General features: G+C 47.3%; 1 protein-coding gene across 1 annotated transcript in view; it reads left to right on the forward strand.

Moving 5' to 3' along the window:
• The window catches only part of LOC144096680 (uncharacterized), an 81,273-nt gene that overhangs the window by 41,578 nt on the left and 18,019 nt on the right, over positions 1-21,676 (forward strand). The window contains exons 4-5 of the mRNA XM_077629517.1: positions 1,480-1,589; positions 21,449-21,540. Coding sequence (XP_077485643.1) covers positions 1,480-1,589; positions 21,449-21,540 — 202 coding nt within the window. The remainder of the gene's footprint in view (positions 1-1,479; positions 1,590-21,448; positions 21,541-21,676) is intronic.

The raw sequence follows: 21,676 nt of genomic DNA on the forward strand, positions 1-21,676 counted from the left end.
GGGGAGGCAGCATTCTGGCAGGGCGCAAAGGTGTTGTTCAGGCGGTTCAAGGTGAGCGCACATCATTCTGCGCCGCATTAATGGGGGTGAGGGAGGGAGGGCAAATTGGGTGCAAAACCCATCGCGCCATTCGAACTTATGCCTGGTAGCACGCTCTTCGCATGGAAACAAGAAGTCACGCTTATCGAGGTCTTTGTGTTCGGCCTGTGCGTACGAAAACCTAGCTTCTGAAGCACCGGAGTGCACGAGCCTTGCCGATGACCAGTGTCTTTCGCCTTTGAAGGCATATGTTTTCAACGGCAGCATTTGGGGAGCTGTGCCATTTTGTTGGTGCGCCCACAGAGGCCCTGAGATGCTCTTCCGTCGCGGCCCTTACCCGGAGCACAAGTTTTTTTTACTTTTTGACTTTGGGGCCGAGTTTACAGGATCTCCTCGTGTGCTCTAACTGAGTTACGCAGCCACGGTTCTTTTTGTATCTGAGAAGCAGTCCCATTGCTTTAGTCATATTTTGATCGTAGCACTGCACCGGTTCGTAGTAAGCAAGCGTTCATTATAACTGCGGTCGTTATAAGCGGGCCCGACTGTACCTCGTATGCGGGAGGCACGGACTTCGATTCTCAGTGCCACTGGATACCTCCCAGTGATACAGTGGGTACAAGCTTTCCGCCGGCCTAGTGCCTGGCTTTATTGGTGTGAAATGCTTGGGAATTGAGTCTTCGACCGCACCTTGAGTAGTCGAAAATACCTTGTGCCATAGCGCTTTTTAGCCACAGGTGCCCTTGTGCCTTAAAAATTCACCATCATTTTTGTCCACACCAAGCAGTGAAAGCAGAAGAAAAGCCCCCGGTCGCTATCCCCAGACTGTCTTCAGCCAGTTTCCCATCAGTTGCGCTCACATCCACCCTTTCTCCTGAATGTAGGTACGAGCAGGAAGAGTGCCCTTTGGAAGCATCTTCCTTTTGAAGACCAGTCCTATTTGCTGCATGCATACTTCTGCCACCTTTAGTGTCCACAGTGCTGCTTCTTGACATGTCAAAGTTCAGAGCTGTTTGGTTCGTGTGGCCACTTTGTGAGAGCAGGAGCTTCTTACAGGGGTACAAGTGCAGCCTATTTGATTGTTTCTATTTCGTTAAAACAGTGCAAACAAAGCCGACAAAGAAACAAGAGGACACACATGGCACTGAATTTCAACTACGTTTATTGTGGAAATTTACCTGTAAATGTGTGTGGCTTGATGTGTGACAGCTGGAAATGGTACAGTGCACTAGCAAGAAGAGAAATGGATGCCAGGCACCTTCTGCCCACCCTACTAAGTATGCAAGTTCCTTGCCCAATAAGGCAAGGGAAGGGGGTCTAAGCAGAGGTCACCCAGAGCTGCAATCCCCTGTGCTTCGGTGGTTTTTCTTGTGATACGGTCCTCGTTTGTTCTGTAAGTTCTGCACTTGTCGAACACGAGTTTGCACTCTTCGTTCGTTGCAGAGCCCCGAAGCAGCCAGCCGGGTGGAAGTTGCGGTGCCCGAAGTTCAGACCCAGAGTGGAATGCTGGATGTGGCCTCAGCCAGACACGAGGGCCTAGCTGACACTGTGCTGTAAGGAGGAAACTATTCTTTTTCAGCTCTGAATGCACTTTGGAGAAGGGGCGCCCACCCTGGGGGATGGCAAAATATCAGGGAGTTGCCACTGATTAGAGTAACACCGGTGAGCGTCATGTGTTCAGGTAGCAGATAAGTTTTTATCATTTAAAAGGGGAGTCGTACCAAATGCATCTGCAAAATGATACTGCTTCATGTAATCTATGCACTGTAATGGTAACAGCAGGACCAGTAGCATTAGACAAGACGGCACCTTGTGGCATAGCACAAGTGTTTATATCAGAGACAGCATAAAACAGTTTTGTTTTGTTCACCGTTATGTTTTGTTCATCGTTATGAATTTTTTAGCATCCTGACCTGTTATGACTTACAAGGGAATCTGTAGCTATGTCCAATAGTCCTTTTGTTGTTGTTGACACTCCATCCGTGCGCTGTTACCGTTGCTTTATCAGTATTCAGGGATGTACCCCTCTGTCAAGCCAGTCATAGGCTTCTTGGGTACATTGTCACGAATCTCTCCGGAGAACACTCGGACCGAAAGAATGGACTAGGCGACGGGTGTACCCACACAAACGCACATTTAATACACCCTACGCGACACACACACTAGAACACAAAACTAACACAACACACAAAGGCTATAAATACACACGACCCGGGCACACTACTACCAGCGTCTACTACAAGCGTTCTACTATTCGTGGTCGGCGTTCATGCTCACGGTTGGTTCGGTGTGGCTGCGGCGTTGTATGGATCCAGTAGGCGGCGTTGATGCGGCGTTCGCCGTGCTTGGGCTGGTGTCGCTGGTGGTGTTCGACGTGCTCGGGCTGGCGTCGCTGGCTGCGTCGTACAAGCTCCCGGCCCAAGCGCCCGTGGAAATGATGCCGGAATTGTTGGCGTTGGGGGCACCACCCGGATGGGTGGCAACAGCGCTGGAGACACGCCTGGCCGTAGCAGGTGGTAGCGCCCTCTGTTGACTCCTTGGAACGGGCTCAGGCACGGCAGGAAGTCCACGATGCGATGTCATAGAACGTGAGCTCACCGGAGCAGTAGCCGGCGTCGCTCTCTTCCAGCCAAAGTGTCCCTGACACGCCGTAGCCCCCGCTTCTCTGCTGTTCCCCCCAATGCCTCGCTCTCACTCGCCCTTTTATAGCCTCGGTGTTAGTCCACGTAGCCTTGTCATCGTCTTCTTCTCTTCTCCACCAATCATCTTTCTCCACCTCGCCGAATGCTTCGTCGTCTTCTTCACACCTTTTTCCTTTAAAATTTAATTTAGGCTCCTTAATATATGTGACAAGAGCCGCCTCTCTCAAGAGTTTTTCCATGAAAAACTGCTCACGTCATCCTCATCTTCAAGCCATCCAGCCAACCGACTATCTTCTGTGACGATTCTGGACTCGGCACACAACACACCGAAGATGTCCATCACACACAACGTGCACACCACTAACACAGCACACCAAACTGCGTTTTCAGAACACTAACACACCACTGCCGTTGTCCATACAGAGTCCTTAATAAACATGTTCATCTCCACAACACGCTCCCTTGTATGATCACATAACACCAACAATAGCAACAACAACAACAAGGTAAATCCCAGAGACACATTAACACAGCAACAACATGATATATCCCAGAGACACCCAGAGCTGACCAGTTAGCTCTATCTCTATACAAGTCTCATTTGTGACATATGACCTCAATTTGGCTTGGCCCATCCCAAAACGTCTCCCCTTTGATTTGGAGTAGAGCTGTAATCCTCTGTTTGCATTCAAATTGGGCTTCTCAAGTACTTCATTCCCTCCTGCGTTTTTCTTCCCACTGAACGTGGACACCTCGGCAGCATCACCTGTATCCTCGGCCACTACCGAAAAGGTTGCCCTGGGGGCGTACCGCCATACGGGACCGCGTTCTTCATATTTCTTCAACATATTAACATGGAAAACCCTCTTAGTTCCATCTATCACTACCTCATAATCCATGTCCTTTTTCTTCCGCGTCACAAGGTACAGGCCCTTCCATTGCATCATTAACTTATCATGATCCATGGGTAGCAACACAAGAACCCTGTCGCCCGGATTCAGATTTCTGTTAATGGCTTTCTTTTCATAATAACCCTTACGGCGTTCACGCGCCTTTTCCAGGCCTTGATGTGCAAGCCTGCATGTTTCCTTCAACCTGTCCTGCAACTCAAGAACGTATGTGTATGTTGTCTTGAGATCAGATGCAATCTCTTTATTAGCCCACAGCTCCTTGAGTATTGCAAGTGGACTTCTAACGGTTCTCCCATATAACATCTCGAAAGGCGAGAGACCAAGACTCGTTTGCGGTACTTCGCGGTAAGCGAATAAAAGAGCTGGGAGATATCTATCCCAATCAGTAGGTCTCTCCTGGCACATTTTCTTGATCATGTTTTTGAGGGTGCCGTTGAAACGCTCTACAAGCCCATTACACATGGGATGGTAAGGCGTCATCAGTAACTGTCTTACTGACAAAAGGCGGTTAACCTCCTTCATTAGCTCCGATGTGAAGTTCGAGCCCCGGTCACTCAAAATTTCCCTCGGGAACCCATAGCGCGAAAACATTTCCACAAGACCCTCCGCCACTTGGATACTGTCAATAGTTCTCAGTGGAATAGCGTCAGGATAACGAGTGGCCACATCAACCAGAGTAAGCACATATCTATTGCCTTTGGCGGATACTGGAGAGATTGGCCCCACAATGTCAATTGCAACTCGCTGAAACGGTAGGTCGATGGCTGGCATCTTGCCCAGAGGTACGGGACCAACTCTTCCCTTCGGAACTGTGCGCTGGCACACGTCACATGAGCGAACAAAGCGCTTAACGTCACTCTGAACACCCGGCCAAAAGAACTCCTCGGTGATCCTAGGCACCGTTTTTTGAACACCCTGGTGTCTGGCCATAATGGCGTCATGTCCTAAGCGTAGCACGGTCTCTCGCATACCTCTTGGTAACACCAGCTGTTGGACCCACCTTCCTGAACTAAACAGGCATTCCCTGTGCAGAAGACCATTTACAAATTGATACTCGAATGACGTCCGACTCTTCTTTCTTTTCACTCTTTCCCCGACTCTTTCGAAGCAAGCCTTCAAGCTCGGGTCTTCCTTTTGCCTAATTGCAATTTCGCCCGGTGTTACGCTCAGGCACATCGTAACAGGAGCAGAGAGCGGACGCTGCGTTGCTCGGGCTGTCGCTTGAGCTCTTGTCTCCACTGCCGACGAAAAACTTACTGCACCCGTCTGAGCTGTCACGGGCCTTTCCTCCTTTGGATGTTCCTCAACGCCGAGCATCCTCCACTCGGGATCGGGGTCTTCGACACTTCTTGCACCCGTAATGTTTCCCAAGATGAGATCGTAAATGGGTTGGTCTACGCATTTTGCCACAACCTGTCCAGTATAATATGGTGTGGACACTAGGATCCTGGCTTCAGGAAGGTACCTTACTGTGCTATCTACAAGAGTGACGGCCGACGCTTCCGCTGTAAGATCCTCGTCCTTCACCAGGCTTCTACGAACCAAGACTGTGTTGGCTCCGCTGTCTCTAAGCACCAATATAGGACGGTCCCCTATTTGCCCAACCACCACTGGCATTGCTGCTTTCGACTTGGGTGTTCCACTCACTGCCTCATTTTCCACCGGCGTTTGCTCTCCTTTCAGCTGTGGAACTTCGGGTGGCGTGACAAGTTCTACCCTAGAGTCGACAACGCATGCAGCTCGGTCCTGCGTTCTGTATCGGCACTCCTCCAGAGTATGACCCCTCCTCTTACTACCTTGACAAACAACCTGTGTTTTTTGGGCAGCACTACTAGTTCGACAGTCAGCTGCACGGTGTCCCACCTTGCCGCAGAGAAAACACCTTACTGGCGCCTTAGACGCACCGCCATAAGCTCTTGGTTTTGCCGCATCTGTCTCTAGGACCTTTTGGGTTTCCTCCTTTGCCTTACTCAAATTTCTTAGCCCTTGAGCCTCGAGGAATTGGTATGCAGTGTCGGCGAACTCTTCTAATGAACACAACTTTCTTTCCTTCAGGAATAGCGCCAGCTTTGAGCTACAACACGCTAAAAATTGCTCTGTGACCAGCTTGTCACGCACCCCTTCAAAACTCTTTTCTGTGTCTGACATATCAAGCCACCTGTCAAAATAGTTGGTCAGCCTGCAGGAAAACTGCTTAGCGGTTTCCAAATCCTCAGGTTTCGCGGTGCGAAATCTCTCACAAAAACCCTCTGCCGTAAGCCTGAATCTTTGGATGAGTGCCTTTTTGACTTTCTCGTAGTGCATGGAATCAGCAGCGGGCATCCTTCCAAGTACATTCAGCGCCTCTCCAACTAAACACATGCTTAATGCCGTGGCCCATTCGCTGCGCTCCCAGCCTTGCCCCAAAGCTACCCGCTAGAATCGTTGCAGATATGCATCCAAATCATCTCTCTTGTCATCAAAAGGAGCCATCAGCTTCCTTGGGCAAACTCTGGCCGGTCTAGGAGATTCTGTACCCGCTAAGGAACGCTGATCATTGTCCGTGATCTCCTCATATCCTCCCGCAACATGCGCCTGTTTCCACAAAATAAACTTCTTCTCCCATTCTATCCTTCTTTTCTCCTGTTCTTCTGCCTCGCGGGCTCTTCTAGCTTCTCGCTCTTCTGCCTCGCGAGCTCTTTTCGCCTCGCGCTCTTCTGCATCACGAGCTCTTTTCTCTTCTCGCTCTTCCGCCTCGCGAGCTCTTTTCACCTCGCGCTCTTCTGCTTCGCGAGCGTCTGCGCGTGCTTGCGCCCTTTCCTGTCTGTGTCTTTTTGCCTCTTCTTTCTCCTCGTCACAGAGACGCATCGCCTCTTCCTTGCTTAACCCTAGCTTGAGCGTCAGCTCTAAGGTTTTTGCCAAGTCCATACTTTCTGCCGTCGAGAGATCGGAAAAATCCGAGACAAAGCAAAAAAGGAAATGTATCCTGGCAGGCTCACCACTTATCTTTGTCACGGATCTCTCCGGAGAACACTCGGACCGAAAGAATGGACTAGGCGACGGGTGTACGCACACAAACCCACATTTAATACACCCTATGTGGCACACACACTTGAACACAAAACTAATAAAACTAACACAAAACACAAAGACTATAAATACACACGATCCGGGCACACTGCTACTAGCGTCTACTACTAGTGTTCTACTATTATCGGTCGGCGTTCGTGCTCACGGTTGGTTCGGTGTGGCTGCGGCGTTGTATGGATCCAGTAGACGGCGTCGAGGCGGCGTCGAGGCGGCGTTCGCCGTGCTTGGGCTGGCGTTGCTGGCGGTGTTCGACGTGCTCGGGCTGGCGTCGCTGGCTGCGTCGTATAAGCTCCCGGCCCAAGCGCCCGTGGAGATGATGTCAGTGTTGTTGGCGTTAGGGGCACCACCCGGATGGGCGGCAACAGCGCTGCAGACACCCCTGGCCGTAGCAGGTGGTAGCGTCCTCTGTTGACTCCCCGGAACGGGCTCAAGCACGGCAGGAGGTCCACGATGCGATGTCTTAGAATGCGAGCTCACCGGAGCAGTAGCCGGCGTCGCTCTCTTCCAGCCAAAGTGTCCCTGACCCGCCGGAGCCTCCGCTTCTCTGCTGTTCCCCCCCCCCCCCCCGTGCCTCGCTCTCACTCGCCCTTTTATAGCCTCGGTGTTAGTCCACATAAGCCTTGTCATCGTCTTCTTCTCTTCTCCACCAATCATTTTTCTCCACCTCGCCGAATTCTTCTCCACCAATCATCTCTCTCCACGTCACCGAATGCTTCTTCTTCCTCTTCTTTATTCTTCGGTTAATTCAGGTCGTCTTCTTCACACCAGTTTCCTTTAAAATTTAATTTAGGCTCCTTAATATATGTGACAACATCGCAGTGCACATGTGCAGTTTTGCAACTTTGCTTTTTGGCTTGTTTGTCCTTGTACATAACACACGAGCCTGAGATTTCAATAGATTCTTGGGAGGAAAAAAGGTGTCTCCAATTTGCGAGTACATTTGGTATATAGTTAAACCTTGATGTAACGAAGTTGGTAGAATCTGCTCTTTACTTCGTTGCGCTGAAATTTCGCTACATCGAAACCTATTCATTCATTCCTTTATTCATACTGCCATCCTTTCTCAGGCTATTACAGGAGTGGAAAATCTAATAAATACACATTCAAAACAAGGTACAATTCACAACTACAACATAGACACAAGAGACATAAAAGAAAAATGAAACCGTAGATTAAAAAAAAATGCATGTGCTGAGGCAGAACTATTATATTGGTGTATTATGGTCCAGGTATGATTTCAGGCATTTCAGAAAGGCATCGAGGGAAGTAATATTTACAGTGGAATCAGGCAGCGTGTACCATTCTTTAATAACATGAGGAAAAAAGCCGTACTTAAAACAATCATTATAAGAACGCGGCACAGGAGTGTACATGTTATGGCGATGTCGTGATGTCTCATTAGGGGGAATTGGAAAATAGTGTGACGTGTTGATATTAAAGTGGCCATGAATTAAGAGGTAAAGAAACTTCAGCCTACCTACCTTTGTGCAGTATTCTAGGCTTTTAAGGTTTGCTAATTTACATAATTCGGTTGGTGAATCAATTCGGCGATATTTATTGAAGATGAAACAGGAAGCGAGTTTCTGAACTTTTCAATTTTTATTTTGTTAGACGCGGTGTACGGATCCCATACAATTTCTGCCATATTCAATTACACGTTTTACGGGGGTGTTATAAGTGAGTGTTTTTACATCGCGAGTTGAATTATGGATATTGTGTCTTAGTACCCAAATTGTTTTGTGTGCCTTGGAGCATACATTATTTAAGTGTGTATTCCAGTATAGGTCAGAAGTGAAGGTTAAGCCGAGATACTTATGTTGATGTACTCTATTAACTGGTTTACCTACAATGGAGTAAGGGTATACCATTATATTTTTTTTTGCTAGTAATAGACATAATTACGGATTTGTCAGAGTTAAGCACCATTTAGCACTTAGCGCACCAATTTGCTATTGCATGCAGATTAGCGTTCAGTTCTTCTTGATCAGTTGGGGTCTTAATTGTTTCGTATACCACACAATCATCAGCGAACAGTTTGATTGGAGCTGTGATAGATTTTGGGAGATTATTTATGAAAACCAGGAATAAAAGGGCGCCCAAGACACTTCCCTGTGAAACACCTGAAACCACCGGGGAAGAAGACGATTGATAACCTTCGAGGTGTACAAACTGTTCACGAGAGGAGAGGTAGGAAGAAAACCAGTTTGTTATTTTGGAGTACCTGAATATAGCATTAATCTTTAGCAGCAACTTTGGATGGAATATCCTATCGAATGCTCTTGAAACGTCCAAGAATAATATGTCAGTTTGATCATGGCAGTTTATTCCTTCGGAAAGATCGTGAACGGTTTCTGTGAGCTGGGTAATTGTAGAAAGGCCTTTGCGACACCCATGTTGAGAAGGATGAAGTATGTTATTATTTTCAAGATACGCCATAAGGTGTTTAAATACAATATGTTCAAGCAGCTTAGAACATGTACAAAGGAGAGAAATTGGTCGGAAGTTATTCACAACCGATGTAGAACTACTGTTGTGGATCGGATTAACTTTGGCATATTTCCAAACGGACGGGAAAGAACCTGTGGTAATAGATATTTGAAAAATTTTTGTGAGGTATTTGGCAACCCACTCTGCATATCTGAACAGGAATTTGTTGGGGATTCCATCAGGGCCCGGGCTTTTCTTTACAGACAATTGCAGCAGCAAGTTTAAGCACTCCTTGCTCTGTGATTTCCAAGTCTTGAACTGGAGGGCAGCCAGGCGCATCTGCTACTTTTGGTGACAAGCTGTTGTCAGAAGTGAAGACGGATGAAAAAAACGAGTTAAGGTTTACAGCTCTTTCTGTGTTATTTTTTATCTCCGTTACTTCGAGGCTTCGCAGGAATAGCATAGTGCCGAAATTTGTTAGGTGCCTCAATTACAAATTTTTTCAGTGTTGCGTTGTAGAACTTGTCCTTAGCCACCTTGACAAGACGCTAGAATTCCTTACTCATTTTACTGATGACACTGCTTTCACCAGGAACAGACTTAAACCGATTTGCCCTCCGTTTTTGTTTTAATTTCCGTTTTATATGTATGATTTCTCTTGCTATCCAGGGATTCTTCTTCCTTGTACATTTTAAACACTTGGGAATAAAGTGCTTAATACATTGTTCCACCGTGTTTGAAAAGTAAGCCCATAGTTTGTCAACTGCAGCACCACTATCAGCAAGATGCATAAAATCATCAAATCAACTCTCGAGCTGTTCCAACACATGAACATCGTCAGCGGCTGCGAAGTTTCGAAACGCCTTACGTTTACTATGCCAATGATCTGGCACCATATCTAAAGCCATTATTACCATTTTGTGATGAGATATACCTTCATAATGGTTCACAGGTACAAAGGTACGGTAGCAGTTCTGAGGATACAAAGACTAGGTCAAGGCGGAAATTCTTCAAGCGCCGACCAATCGTTTAAAAAATGACGTTTTGGCGCCGGCTTGCGGGGGCCTTGTTCACAGTGAAAGAAAAGAATGAAGGTAGGTTATATAGGTTTTGATGATATGACGTAAGCAGCGGGAGTATATCGGGGGTAGATTGCCTTCGTTGCGATTAAGCGTGTTTGCCGTCGTCTGAATATAAAAAGATTCCAGGTCTTGCCTTGTGGTCTTGCTCTTTTCTTTTCCGATTATCTTTCTGCCATCCCAGTCGATGTCATGGCCCTCAGAGACAGCATGTTCAGCCAGTGCATTGGTTGCCACGCGCTTGTTCTTGACATCAATTGTGGTGCTGCTTCAATCTTTTCTGCAAATCGCCTGTTTCACCAATGTAGACATGCTCACAATCAGCGCAGGGAATCCTATACACGATGCCCGGGAATTTCTCCTTCTTTATCTTTAGAAGTGATTATGTTGTTTTGCAAACTCTGTTGCAACCTTCTACAACTTGAGTTGGGTTATAACAAATTGCAAGCTCATTTAGTTCTTCACAGCTAGGCATATCTGTTGCACTAAAGGAGAGTGTATTCCAGTCAATTGTGGGCAAATTAAAATCACCTAAAAGTAGGTTTGTGTCATCCTGTTTTAAATTCGTGTCCATGAAATTTCTTAAGCTAGCAAGCATGTCTACAGAGGAGTTTGGAGCTTTGTATTTGTATGTGTATTTGGATGCTTTCCATGGCGGTTGCTTTGTTTACAATGCTTCTGGCGTTTATATTCATCGCCTTAAAGCATGTGTTGGGAGAATTATTGAGTCACACATGCTCGTTTTCTGCTGCGGTATGATACTTCACTCCCTGACCGGTTACTTCATCACAAACGTAAAGGTCGTCGCCAATTTAATCTTATCAAAAAGTAATTTAACTTTTTCGCCGTTGCTCCTCTCCACATCTGACGAATTCCACAGCTTTTTGCGGATATCAACAACTCTTTTAGAATAGACCTCTGATATGCTTATTTGATTAACTTTGAGCTTGTGGCAGTTCTGCATAATTTTCATCTTATCTCTAAAATCATTTAGCTTCAGGATAACAGGACAATCCTTGCCCGACGTTTTCTTTCCTAGTCTATGAATTTTTTCGATAGTATTTAGTTTGTGTCCAAGTTTTTCCCCGAATATATCGTCACTTACCTTCTTCAGCAAAATCTCTTCAGATTCACGCCCTTTCTCTTTTACACCTCTAATTATGAGGCTGTTGCGACGGGACCAATTTTCTAAATCGTCAAGCTGCCTGGAGATACTATTCATGGTCGTGCCATGACCTTCTGCAGCAGTTTCTAAGTTGTCAAGCCTTTTGTGTGTTTTGTCAAGGCTCTGCAATTTGTTTTCAATAGTCTGAAGCCTGGTTTGGATTTCAAGAATGCGTGCCTCAGACGATGTTTGGTTTTGCTGAATTTCTTAGATTTTGGACAGTATTTCTTTCTGTGTGCTAATTAGTTTATTGATCATTTTTTTCAGTAACAGGGCCGGGATTGGATTCAATGTCTCCAGGCAGCTTGAGTAAAAGGAGTGCCATCGAAAAACAGTCATACACAAAATGCAAAAACTCGTGTGGACATGGCAGCACTATTATACAAGGGTTATTACTACGAAAACCATACTTTTCATCACCAACCTGCACAGATAGGGGTACATTTAGTGGACGGACGGGCGAGCGGGCGGGCGGGCGGGCAGGGAAACGTCGTGTTGCACAATGATGGTAATGAATGCGATGGGGTGGGTGGATGGATGGATGTATCGACGGATGGCCATGGAAACATCGTGTTGCACAATGACGATAATGAATGCGGTGGGATGGATGGACGGACGGACGGGATGGATAAGGCTGAACCCTTTAAATCGGGCGGTGGCTCAAGCCACCTAGCCATGACTTATGAAATTTTATTCGTCTTGATTTTAGCCACCAATCAGATAACCTTCGCTTGGTTACTTCTAACCGCTTAAAATCTACTTACTTCCCTTCACTGTCCTTAAACCCCAAAGCCTTGGATATATCAGCCCCACTGCTTTCCACTCTAGGGTGAAGCCCTTTACAGAAAAGTATCAAGTGTTCAGCCGTTTCCTCTTCCTCTCCGCACGCAACGCACAACGTGTCTATCTCGTGGTACGTGACTCTACATGTCTTAGTCCGCAAAACTCCCGTCCTGGCCTCAAACAACAACGAGCTTCCCCTACAATTATCATAGATATTTTCTTGGCAATTTCCTGCTTAAATATCCTGTATGTTCCGAGTGCCGATTTCGTCAGCAGCCCTGTTTTCTACAGAGCTCTCTCTGTTCTCTCTGTTCCTTTAACCTTTTTTTTAACCGATAATTGCTGACTTGCCCCCCTACTGCTGTCCAGATATTTGCTTGTCAATTTTCTAGTTCACTTTCTCCGTTTCGTGTCAACATTCCTTATGTACAGTACTCACGGATTGAAATAGGACATTCGGAGCGCGTGGCCGTCGCTTCATGGAGCGCCGCCCGTAGACGCTCATGGAACCAAGGTGGTGCATTGTGGTATGGCGCGAGAGGGAGAACATCTACAAAGCAGAATTGTTCCTTCCAGTAGCCAATGAGCCGGCCTGTGGTTTACCACATGCCTGCGTGGCACTGCAAGGCTAGCGCTCCGAATGTCCTATTTCAATCCGTGAGTACTGTACAGGTAGGTATCTGAAAACTTTCCTAGCCCACTGCTTTTCCCCATATTTCTCAATCGCTCCTCAAATGCTATCTTACTGCTAGCTTCTCTGCTCTCGAACGACGCCCATCCCATATCACCCTGTACCCCCCCTGATTTGGTGTACTGCCATGTGCTCCCAAAGCTAGCCTCCCTACGCCATGTTGTTTGATTTATAACCTTGCTTTAACACCTGGCCTCATGCACAGGACCGCATTACCGAAAGTCAGGCTAGGAACCATCACACCTTTCCAGATCCCTCTTACCACTTCATACCTATTGTAATTCCACAGTGCCCTATTTTTCAGGACAGCTGTATTCCTACTAGGTTTATGCATTACATATTTATCATGCTCTGTAGAAAAAACTAACTGGCACGATCGTGTTGCACTTCGTGGTATTAGGTGTGTTTTCTGGTGCATTTTATTAATTTTTTTTTCAAATTATTGCGGCCGAAAGTGGGGGGTGCGGACTGTACTCGAGGGCGGCTTTTACACGAGTATATGTGGTAATTTTATGTGAAGAAAAATGTCCATAAATTTTAGTCTGGATTTGAAACCATGACCCTTGGGGTGCCTGCAAGGCACGCTACCGACTAGGGCATGTAGGCATGTTGATTTGGCTTAGGTACAGAAGGGGGCGGTGTGTTGGTGGTGTTGGCTTAATTTGAAGCAGCAAGACTTTCGTTTGAGTTTGTTGGTGCATAGACATCGTAAATGGAATACAACGGCGCAAGAAAACGGCGACAAGAACACACAAAGGACAGGACAGGAACACAGACGCCACCCGCAGCTCTTGTTATCTGAACCAAAATCAGTGCCAAATGCGACTTATCGCCTGTGCTGAAAGGCAGCACACCACGTTTATTGCATTCACACATGCCCAAAATTTGGTAAAAGGACTGGAAAGATCAGTACCGTTGAAACTCCAGTCAGCTGTGAAGCCCATCGCGCCCTTCACACCCGACAGCATCACTTCTCACTCATGATGTGCAAGGGCGCAAAAAGACGTGCGGCGGAAAACACGAGGAGCAGAATGGGCCTGTTTTGCTGGTTGGTGATTGGAGGACACTTCTCGCGACACGGAGAAAGAAGGGATAGGGGGAGCGTACGGCGTGGTCTGCCGTGAGGTCAGCGTAAATGGCCACGAGGTCGCAGCAATGTGTTCGGCGCACTTAGAAGATGATGATGACAGCAAAACTAAACTCAAGACTGGTGCCTCGTCCCCGTCACCCAAGAGGTGGTCGGCACAACAGACGTGCTGAGGCGGCTCACGAGCTCACAGTATAAGCAAGACGCACATAACGCCGGTGCTGCTGGGGAAGAAAGGGCAGAAATAAACGACCACTTTAATCGCAAATAAAGGTTTCTCCCCGGAGTTATTCGCCGCGCGTTTTTGGCGGTTTCTTAACATGCTAGGAGACGAATTTCAGTGTAGCGAAATTTCAGTATTATAAAATAAACTGCCGATTTTGCCGATTTCAATAAATCGAAGTTTAACTGTAATTGCAACAAAAATTGTTCAGTGTTTATTAAACACGGGAAAGTAAATCACACTATCACGCAATGGCCCTTCGCTGTCCATGCTAATATATACAACACCAATAGAATTCAGTTAACATACGACTGCTTAATCGGTTCCCACGATGTGCCGACTCTTCTGTGGACCAAACACAATGACTGCTTCGTCAACAGCAGTGACTAAATCGTAGTTCATGATCCACGGTGCTGAAATGAGCGATGGCCCCCGAGAAAGTGAGCGCAGGTAGCGGTTCCCAATGCATCCGTGCAGGTCTCGCTGCACTCTGCAATTTCGAAGGTCACGAGCACAAAACCAAACACCACCGTAGCTGTCGCAGTACCGGAATCACTAACACGTAAAGGAACACGGCGCCAAAGTGTCTGTGACCGGCGCTGCAAAGCAGGCGACAGCGAGACAAAACTCAAAAGGCGCCTGTGTGCTGTTCAATGTCAGTGCCTATTAAAGGTCCCCAGGCGGTCGAAATTATTCCGGAGCTCTCCGCTATGGCACCTCTTTCTGTCATTCTTCTTTCACTCGCACCTTCCTCCCTTCCCTTATGGTGCAGTTTGGCTGTCCATCCAGATGTTAGACAATTACTGCGCCATTTCGTTTCCTTAAAAACCAATTTTCTTTTTTTTTTCGCCCGAGAGAGCGTGACTGACGGAGTTTGCGAAACATGCCAAGGATGCACAGCGGTTGCAACAGCTGTGCGGGTAAGAAATTCAAAACAGATGAAGAGAAAAAGAGATCTTTTCTCATGATGCAGATGGGGCGCAAACAAAACGTAGACACAGTGTTGTGTGCACCGACGGCAGTTTTTTCTGCGAAAAACTTTTTCTAAGGGGGGGCGGCATATGTGAGGTGCACACCAAGTCATTGTGGATTTTCAAACGCATTGCGTCGACAGAGGTGCGTCGGACAGCGGAGCGCTGCGCGTGTGGCGCATGTGTGCGTGCGAAGGGGGTGTGCGAGGAAACGGCGACAAAGAGCGTGGCGAGCACGAGGAGCAGAGAGCTGACGTGTCAGAAAACCGAGGTGTTAAGAAAGACGTACAGCACAGCGGAGATTGGGTCATTCAAGTGTGGAGGTGGCAGCGGTCGGACGTTGGGTCCGTGCTGCCGTGACCTTGCTTGGATCACCGACACAAGCCTACTGCGTTCTCTGCAAGTGTTGAGGTGGCAGCCAATGGACTGAGGGTCTTTGCTGTCTAAAGGCACTCTTGGATAGCCTACTTGAAGCCTCCGGCGTTTTGTGACGCCGTAGACGAGACCTGACTACGGCTTTTCTGCTGCTGCCAAGTTTTTCGGGCTGCTGGCGTGAGTCCACCGGTGTCTCCCTTTGTTCTTCTCCGCTCCTACCACCACCTGGCTCCCTTCTGCCACTTCCTTCAACACATCGCCAGTGATGCATCGCACTACATCGACCCGCTTTCACCCCGCCTGCTTTCCCCCCGTCTTTACATGGGACGCTCTACATCTGAGGAACTGTTTCCTTTATTCTGCAGTGTTGTACGCGTGTTGAGTGTGTGATTTTCTTGTTAGCGTGTGCGTTTCTTATTGGCCCCTTTTCATTTAAATTATAAATACGGCTTCGTTTTGTTTTGTTTGATCTCTTTGTCTTCTTGTTTGAACCTGCACGCGATAGCATTCCACTTCGAAAGTCGGGGACGCGCTACCAATTCGCGACACACAGAAAGAAGACCACAGGACAAGCACCTTTTTCACAACTGGTTTATTTGGAATGAAACAAACTCTTAAACACAAAAACAATACCAAAGGCAGCGACAAAAAACATAGTTAATATATCAAGGTTAAAAAAGAAGACGAAAAACTAGAATCTTGTGCAGATAGACTATTTTCCTTCTTAGGTGGCGAGAGTGAAGGCTTGCTCTCGCAGTTTTCATGCGAGGCTATGTGGAATGCTTCCATCACCTGATGACGATACAAGACCTGTGTGGCCTCAAAGAGAGGATGGCAATTGTTGCATTCTCAGAGATGTTCACTCACTCCTGACAAACAATCATCTTTGTGCTCTCTAAGGCGAATGTTCACACACTGCCCAGTTGGGTCTATGTACGCTAATCCTCAGAGGAATGGAGTTTTATACACCACACCAGTTTCACATCGCACAGATTTCACTCTATGCTTCACTTTGCAGGAACAGGACCTACTATCAACACTTTCTGCCTTTTTTTTGCACAATAGTACAAAGTCTTCCTAATCTCAGGGGGGCAGATAGGGCTACTCGGACATCATATCTTTTTGCAACATGTCTTAACTCATGAGATAAGCAATGAATGTAAGGAATGGCAGCGTTCTTCTTCGAGTTCGTTTCAGTGGGGGATGAATGGCCTTTGACCCACTTTATTAACTTCATACAGGACTGGGAGATGCCATTGCTAGGATAGCCTGCTTTTATCAATCTAGAAACTTGGGCATTGAAGTTGTCGCATAGAACATGCAGGCAGGATTTTGCTAGGATCGATTTGAGACAAGAAACAGCTATTCCGTTTTTCACTAGTTTAGAAATGTCAGAGCTATAGTTGAGCAGTAGTTTTTTTGACTAGAGCAATACTGCCAGCAAACATGCCCAGAACTGAAGTGCAGCTTGAGATCTAGAAACTGTAAGTCATTGTCTTTAGGAATCTCTAGGGTAAATTTGAGACCAGATCCATGCTCTTTGAAGGTTTTCAATGTTCACCATGCTGTTATTGAGCCCCGCATTATCTACTAAGATAAAAAAATCATCGACATAACGAAAGATGCTTTTGTGTAAACCTTCCAAGCTCTGGCAGAGAACGTGTTCTACTTCGCTCAAAAAAATACTACTCAAAATGGGTGCCACAGGCGACTCGATGCAAATTCCTGACTTCTGTAGATATATCTTATCTCCTCATCCTACAATTGTTGAACGCAGGTACATAGTCAAAAGTTGCAAGAAACCTTCTAAAGAAGCACTTGAATCATTCACAAACTCCATTTCATCATTATCCTCCGTGATGCAAGATTTTACGGAAGACAGCAGCCAGTTATGTGGCAAGGAGTAATACATGTGTTCTGTATCTACACTGAAGGCGAACGCTGTGCTGGGATTATGGTCTATCGGAAAGGTAACAAATGAATCAGAGCTAGGAACACCAGAGGGGTCTACCGTATTTACTCGAATCTAGGCCGACCCCCGAAATTCATAAAGTCAGAAAATAATACCCCTGTCACACGGGCATTTCGAGGGCCCTCGAACCGATAGTCTATCGACTCAAAGGCGATCGAGCGCTGCCACACGGGCAGTTTCAATGGCGATCGAGTCAATAGCCTATCGAGTCAACGGAGTAGCGCAGAACTCCATCAAGATTTCGAGGGCCTTCGAGCGCTGCCCAAGGTTGCTAGCGTTGCTCCGAGCGGCGCCAAGCGCACTTTCGTACACGACACATTCACGGTGCAAAAACATGAACAAACATTATTCGCATAAAATTTAATGTAAGCAGACTGCAAAATTATTTTAAAATTTTATTAGACTGGTTTTAAGTGCATTAAGCGCATTAATTTTGCGTTGCAGTCTTTGCGTTGCTTGCGTACTTAACGTTGACAACATGGCGGCACCCTGCCCGCCCGCTTCACAGCGATAACAGCTTCGTCGCTAATCCCTCAAAGCAATATCGTGTTCTAAGCTGTTGTATTCGCCTTCGATTTGCCCATTCTTACTCTCGCATAAAGTTTCAAGAGAAAAATAGCTCTTGTTTTTCAGATATCATGGCGATTTTCCCGGTCTTAAGCCTGACGAAGCAGCGCTCCGACGCATTAGGACTGGCTTGGTTTTGGCTCATCTTGTATTAGAATGGCTACAGCAGTGTCTGCATCTGTCCCTCGCGTACGCCCAATTAAAAGGATTTTAAACGACATGCGCGTATGCGTGTATTTAAGCATTTCGTATACATTTATCAAATATTTTTGTTATTTTTGTAAAATCTAAAGTAGCGATTGTGGCGCCGCACAAGCGTAGAGTGAGACACGAGAACCATTTCAATGGCCATTGAGATTTGCCGTGTAGCAGCGGCGAGTTCGATGGCGATTGAGAATCTCGAAGACCCTCGACTCGAGGGTGATTGAAACTGGCCGTGTGACAGGGGTATAAAATTAAAAAAGTTTACTCGAATGTAAGCCGAATGAAAAAAGACATTGACTAGGACTAGAAAACGCATTTTATTAAGCTTGCGACGCCCGTTGTAGCACGTCAAATGCTCACTCATCGTCTTTGTCAACATAGCTGACATCGCTGTCCTCTTTGTCGCTGGCTTCCTCCCACAGCGCACTGTCTTTGCTTCTCTCCAGCGCGTTCGAGAAGCTGCACTTGCGGTAGGCCCGCACAATCAGTTCGGCCAGAATTTCCTCCCATGTCGCGGCAACCCAGTTCGCCACTTGGCTAAGCGAAGCACGCTTGATGCGTCCGGTCAGTGTGAGCTGGTGGTCCTAAAGCGTCAGCCAGTCGTTGTAGTGCTTCCGCAGCCTATCCTTAAAGGGCTTGTTGATTGCAGCGTCGAGCGGTTGTAGCTGGCTCGTCATTCCTGCGGGTACCACCGCAATGTTCGTACGGCCTTTTGAAAGCACTGACTACGGCATCTATCAAGTGGCTGCGGTAGGAGTCGAGAACTAGGACTGACTCTTTGAACAACAGGGCCCCGGCACGACGTTGCCAAATGGTCTTCACCGAATCTTCGACTAGGGCACCACTCATCCATCCATTGTCTTGTGTGCGCACAACGACGTTTTTAGGGAAAACCCCTCCGGATGGAAGCGTTTTCCGCTTAAAGATGAGGTAGGGCGGCACTTTTCGCCCATCGGCTATGCAACATAACATCATGATAAGACATTGCTTCTCCTACCCAGTAGTTCTTACTTTCACCTGTTTTGCGCCCTTATCATTGACTGTGTATGCCACAGGCATGTCGAAATACACTGGGTTCTGATCGGCGTTACCGATTTGGCCCAGACTGTACTGCTTCTCCAGCCGCTTCTTGATCACCAAGCGCTAAAATGCCACCTGCTTCTCCTCAAAATCAGGTGGTAGGTTCTGGCATACGGAAGCCGTAGCAGACTGAACCCAAAACGTTTCATGAAACGCGTGACCCAGCCCCTGCTGGCTTTAAATTGGGTCCGTGGCACGTCTCTAATGTTAACGACCTCCCTCGCCTTTGCCTGTATTATCTCCGTCGTCACAGGCATCGCACCTTCCCTTTGCTTCCTTTTCCACCTCGTGGTGTTGCCCGCTCTTGGGTCCAGTGAAGGCCGTTCGCTTTGCAGCGCAGTTGAAGAGCTCATTTCACTGCTTCCTCGCGCTGGGCTTGTAGGTTCAAAACTACTTTCCACTTAAAAGCCGCGGTGTAATGGCATCGCTTGGTGGGCCTCATTGCGCCGCAAACACGGGCGTTTCTCGAAGTCAGGTGGCGACGAACGCAAGAAAGTACGGAATGGCGAGACCTTTGTTCACAACGTTTGAACAAGCCAGCGGCAACAAGCAAAATGGAGCCTGCAAACCTGCAAGCTGCGGCCGCGAGATGGCGTTACGTGTCTAGCGGTTGCGGGCAAACCGCATCCAATCTAAGCCGGCCCCCGACTTTCGTAAACGATTTAAAAAAAAAAGTACCAGCCTAGATTCGAGCAAATACGATATGTGGACCAATTTAGAAAAAGTGCTTCTGTAAATACACCGACACTTGATTCTGCCAAGATCCTCGTTCCGACACGATGGCTCGGAACGGTATGTCAGATTTGTGCATTTTGGTGGAAAAGAATACTTGGGTCGAGTTTAGCAATTTTTACAGCTCCATGCAACTTTAGGAGACTCAAGTCTACAAAGGATTTCTAAGGCTCATCTTTAACTTCAGGAGCCTGGACACATACTTACTTGAAGTTCTTCTCTACAGCAGTGGGTGCTTTGATGTTTGTTGTACGTGCTGTTTGGTACTATGGGGAAAACACCGCCCTTATCTGATGCGAGAATCCTTGGGTTGTTTTGCACTAACGGTTCTGCTAAGGGCTCCACTTTATCCTGCCACCTTGTGTCTCCTGAGGTGCGCTCCAACACATCCATGCATTGAAAAACACATTGAGGCCTGTAGTCCTGGGGAGCAAGCCATCCTAGCCTTTTCTCCTTTCAGAAACTTCTTGCAGTTAGATCTTGCTGTTTTTTACAGATGCTAGTGTGAATTCCTCCTTCATTTACATTCATAGCAGATGGCAAACCTCTTACGCCTTCAGCGAAGGTTTCTCCAGTCATTCGGGACGGAAGTTGCTCATGCTTTCCTCCCACTCTTGCAACTCGGTGCTTGTTCCCCTGTCCTGTAAACACTGCTCATATTATGTTGGCATGAACTGGCACCCATTGTTTGTCACAATGGTTTTTGGGTACTCTTCCCTCACAAAAAGTTCAAGGAGTGTTTTTGTAACTGTCTGTGCTGTTATTGTGGACACGAATGCCACCTCGGGCCACTTGCTGGGGTAATAGATAACAGTTACCACGAATCTGCACTCAGGGGGTGCTCACTCCATCAGCCCAACAATATTGATTCCAAGCTTTTCTCAGGGCTTCTTGGGTCACTGTACTGGCTGCAATGGGACAGTTACAGTTATTATTGATTTATCTGATTCTTTGCAAATGGCCTAATTCCTAATTACAACTTCAACATTATTGTCCATTCCGGGTCACCAGTACCGTTCGCTCAAATATTGTTTGGTCGTTGCGATGCCTAGATGTGTCATGACCAGTCTGGAAGTTAGTGTTGCTGGGTGCACGGCCTGTTCAGCGTGACAGAATTTGGGCATTCCCTGAGAGGCCGTGTGTCTGTGTGTTCCTTTGTGCATGCATGTCAGGTGGGGGCAGGCCAAGAGGCGCAGGGGTTGCTGAGCGTGCTTTGAAAGCCACTGGGGCTCTCCTGAGGCTAAAGAAACCCTGGCACGGTTGTGATCCATCATGTCAGCGTGACACAGGTGTTTCACATTCTTGCCGCAGTGCAGACATTTAGGGCCTAATACATGGTGTAGACCTCCGCTGCAGCCTCATGCTGCTGCATGGGCTGGAGAACTTGCTTGGCTGCTGGGACAAGCTCTGATGAGAGAGCCTGATTACGTGCAGTGGTGGGCCTCGTGGTGGCGGAGGTGGTGGCCGGCTTCCGCCTCTCTCCTCAGCACCTCGAGTGCCCCCCAGCAGCCTGGAGGCACCACCAGGTAAGCAGCATATCCTCCTCATCATCATCATCATCATCTTTCTTTCTGCTTTGTACTAACACAATAGCGTTAAGGCTCCCGTTCAGCACAAAATCTGGCGACGGCGTTGTGAGCAGCTAAGCAGGTGGCCCGCTTG

Source organism: Amblyomma americanum, chromosome 7 (assembly GCF_052857255.1).
Source record: "Amblyomma americanum isolate KBUSLIRL-KWMA chromosome 7, ASM5285725v1, whole genome shotgun sequence".
Classification (NCBI taxonomy): Eukaryota; Metazoa; Arthropoda; class Arachnida; order Ixodida; family Ixodidae; genus Amblyomma; species Amblyomma americanum.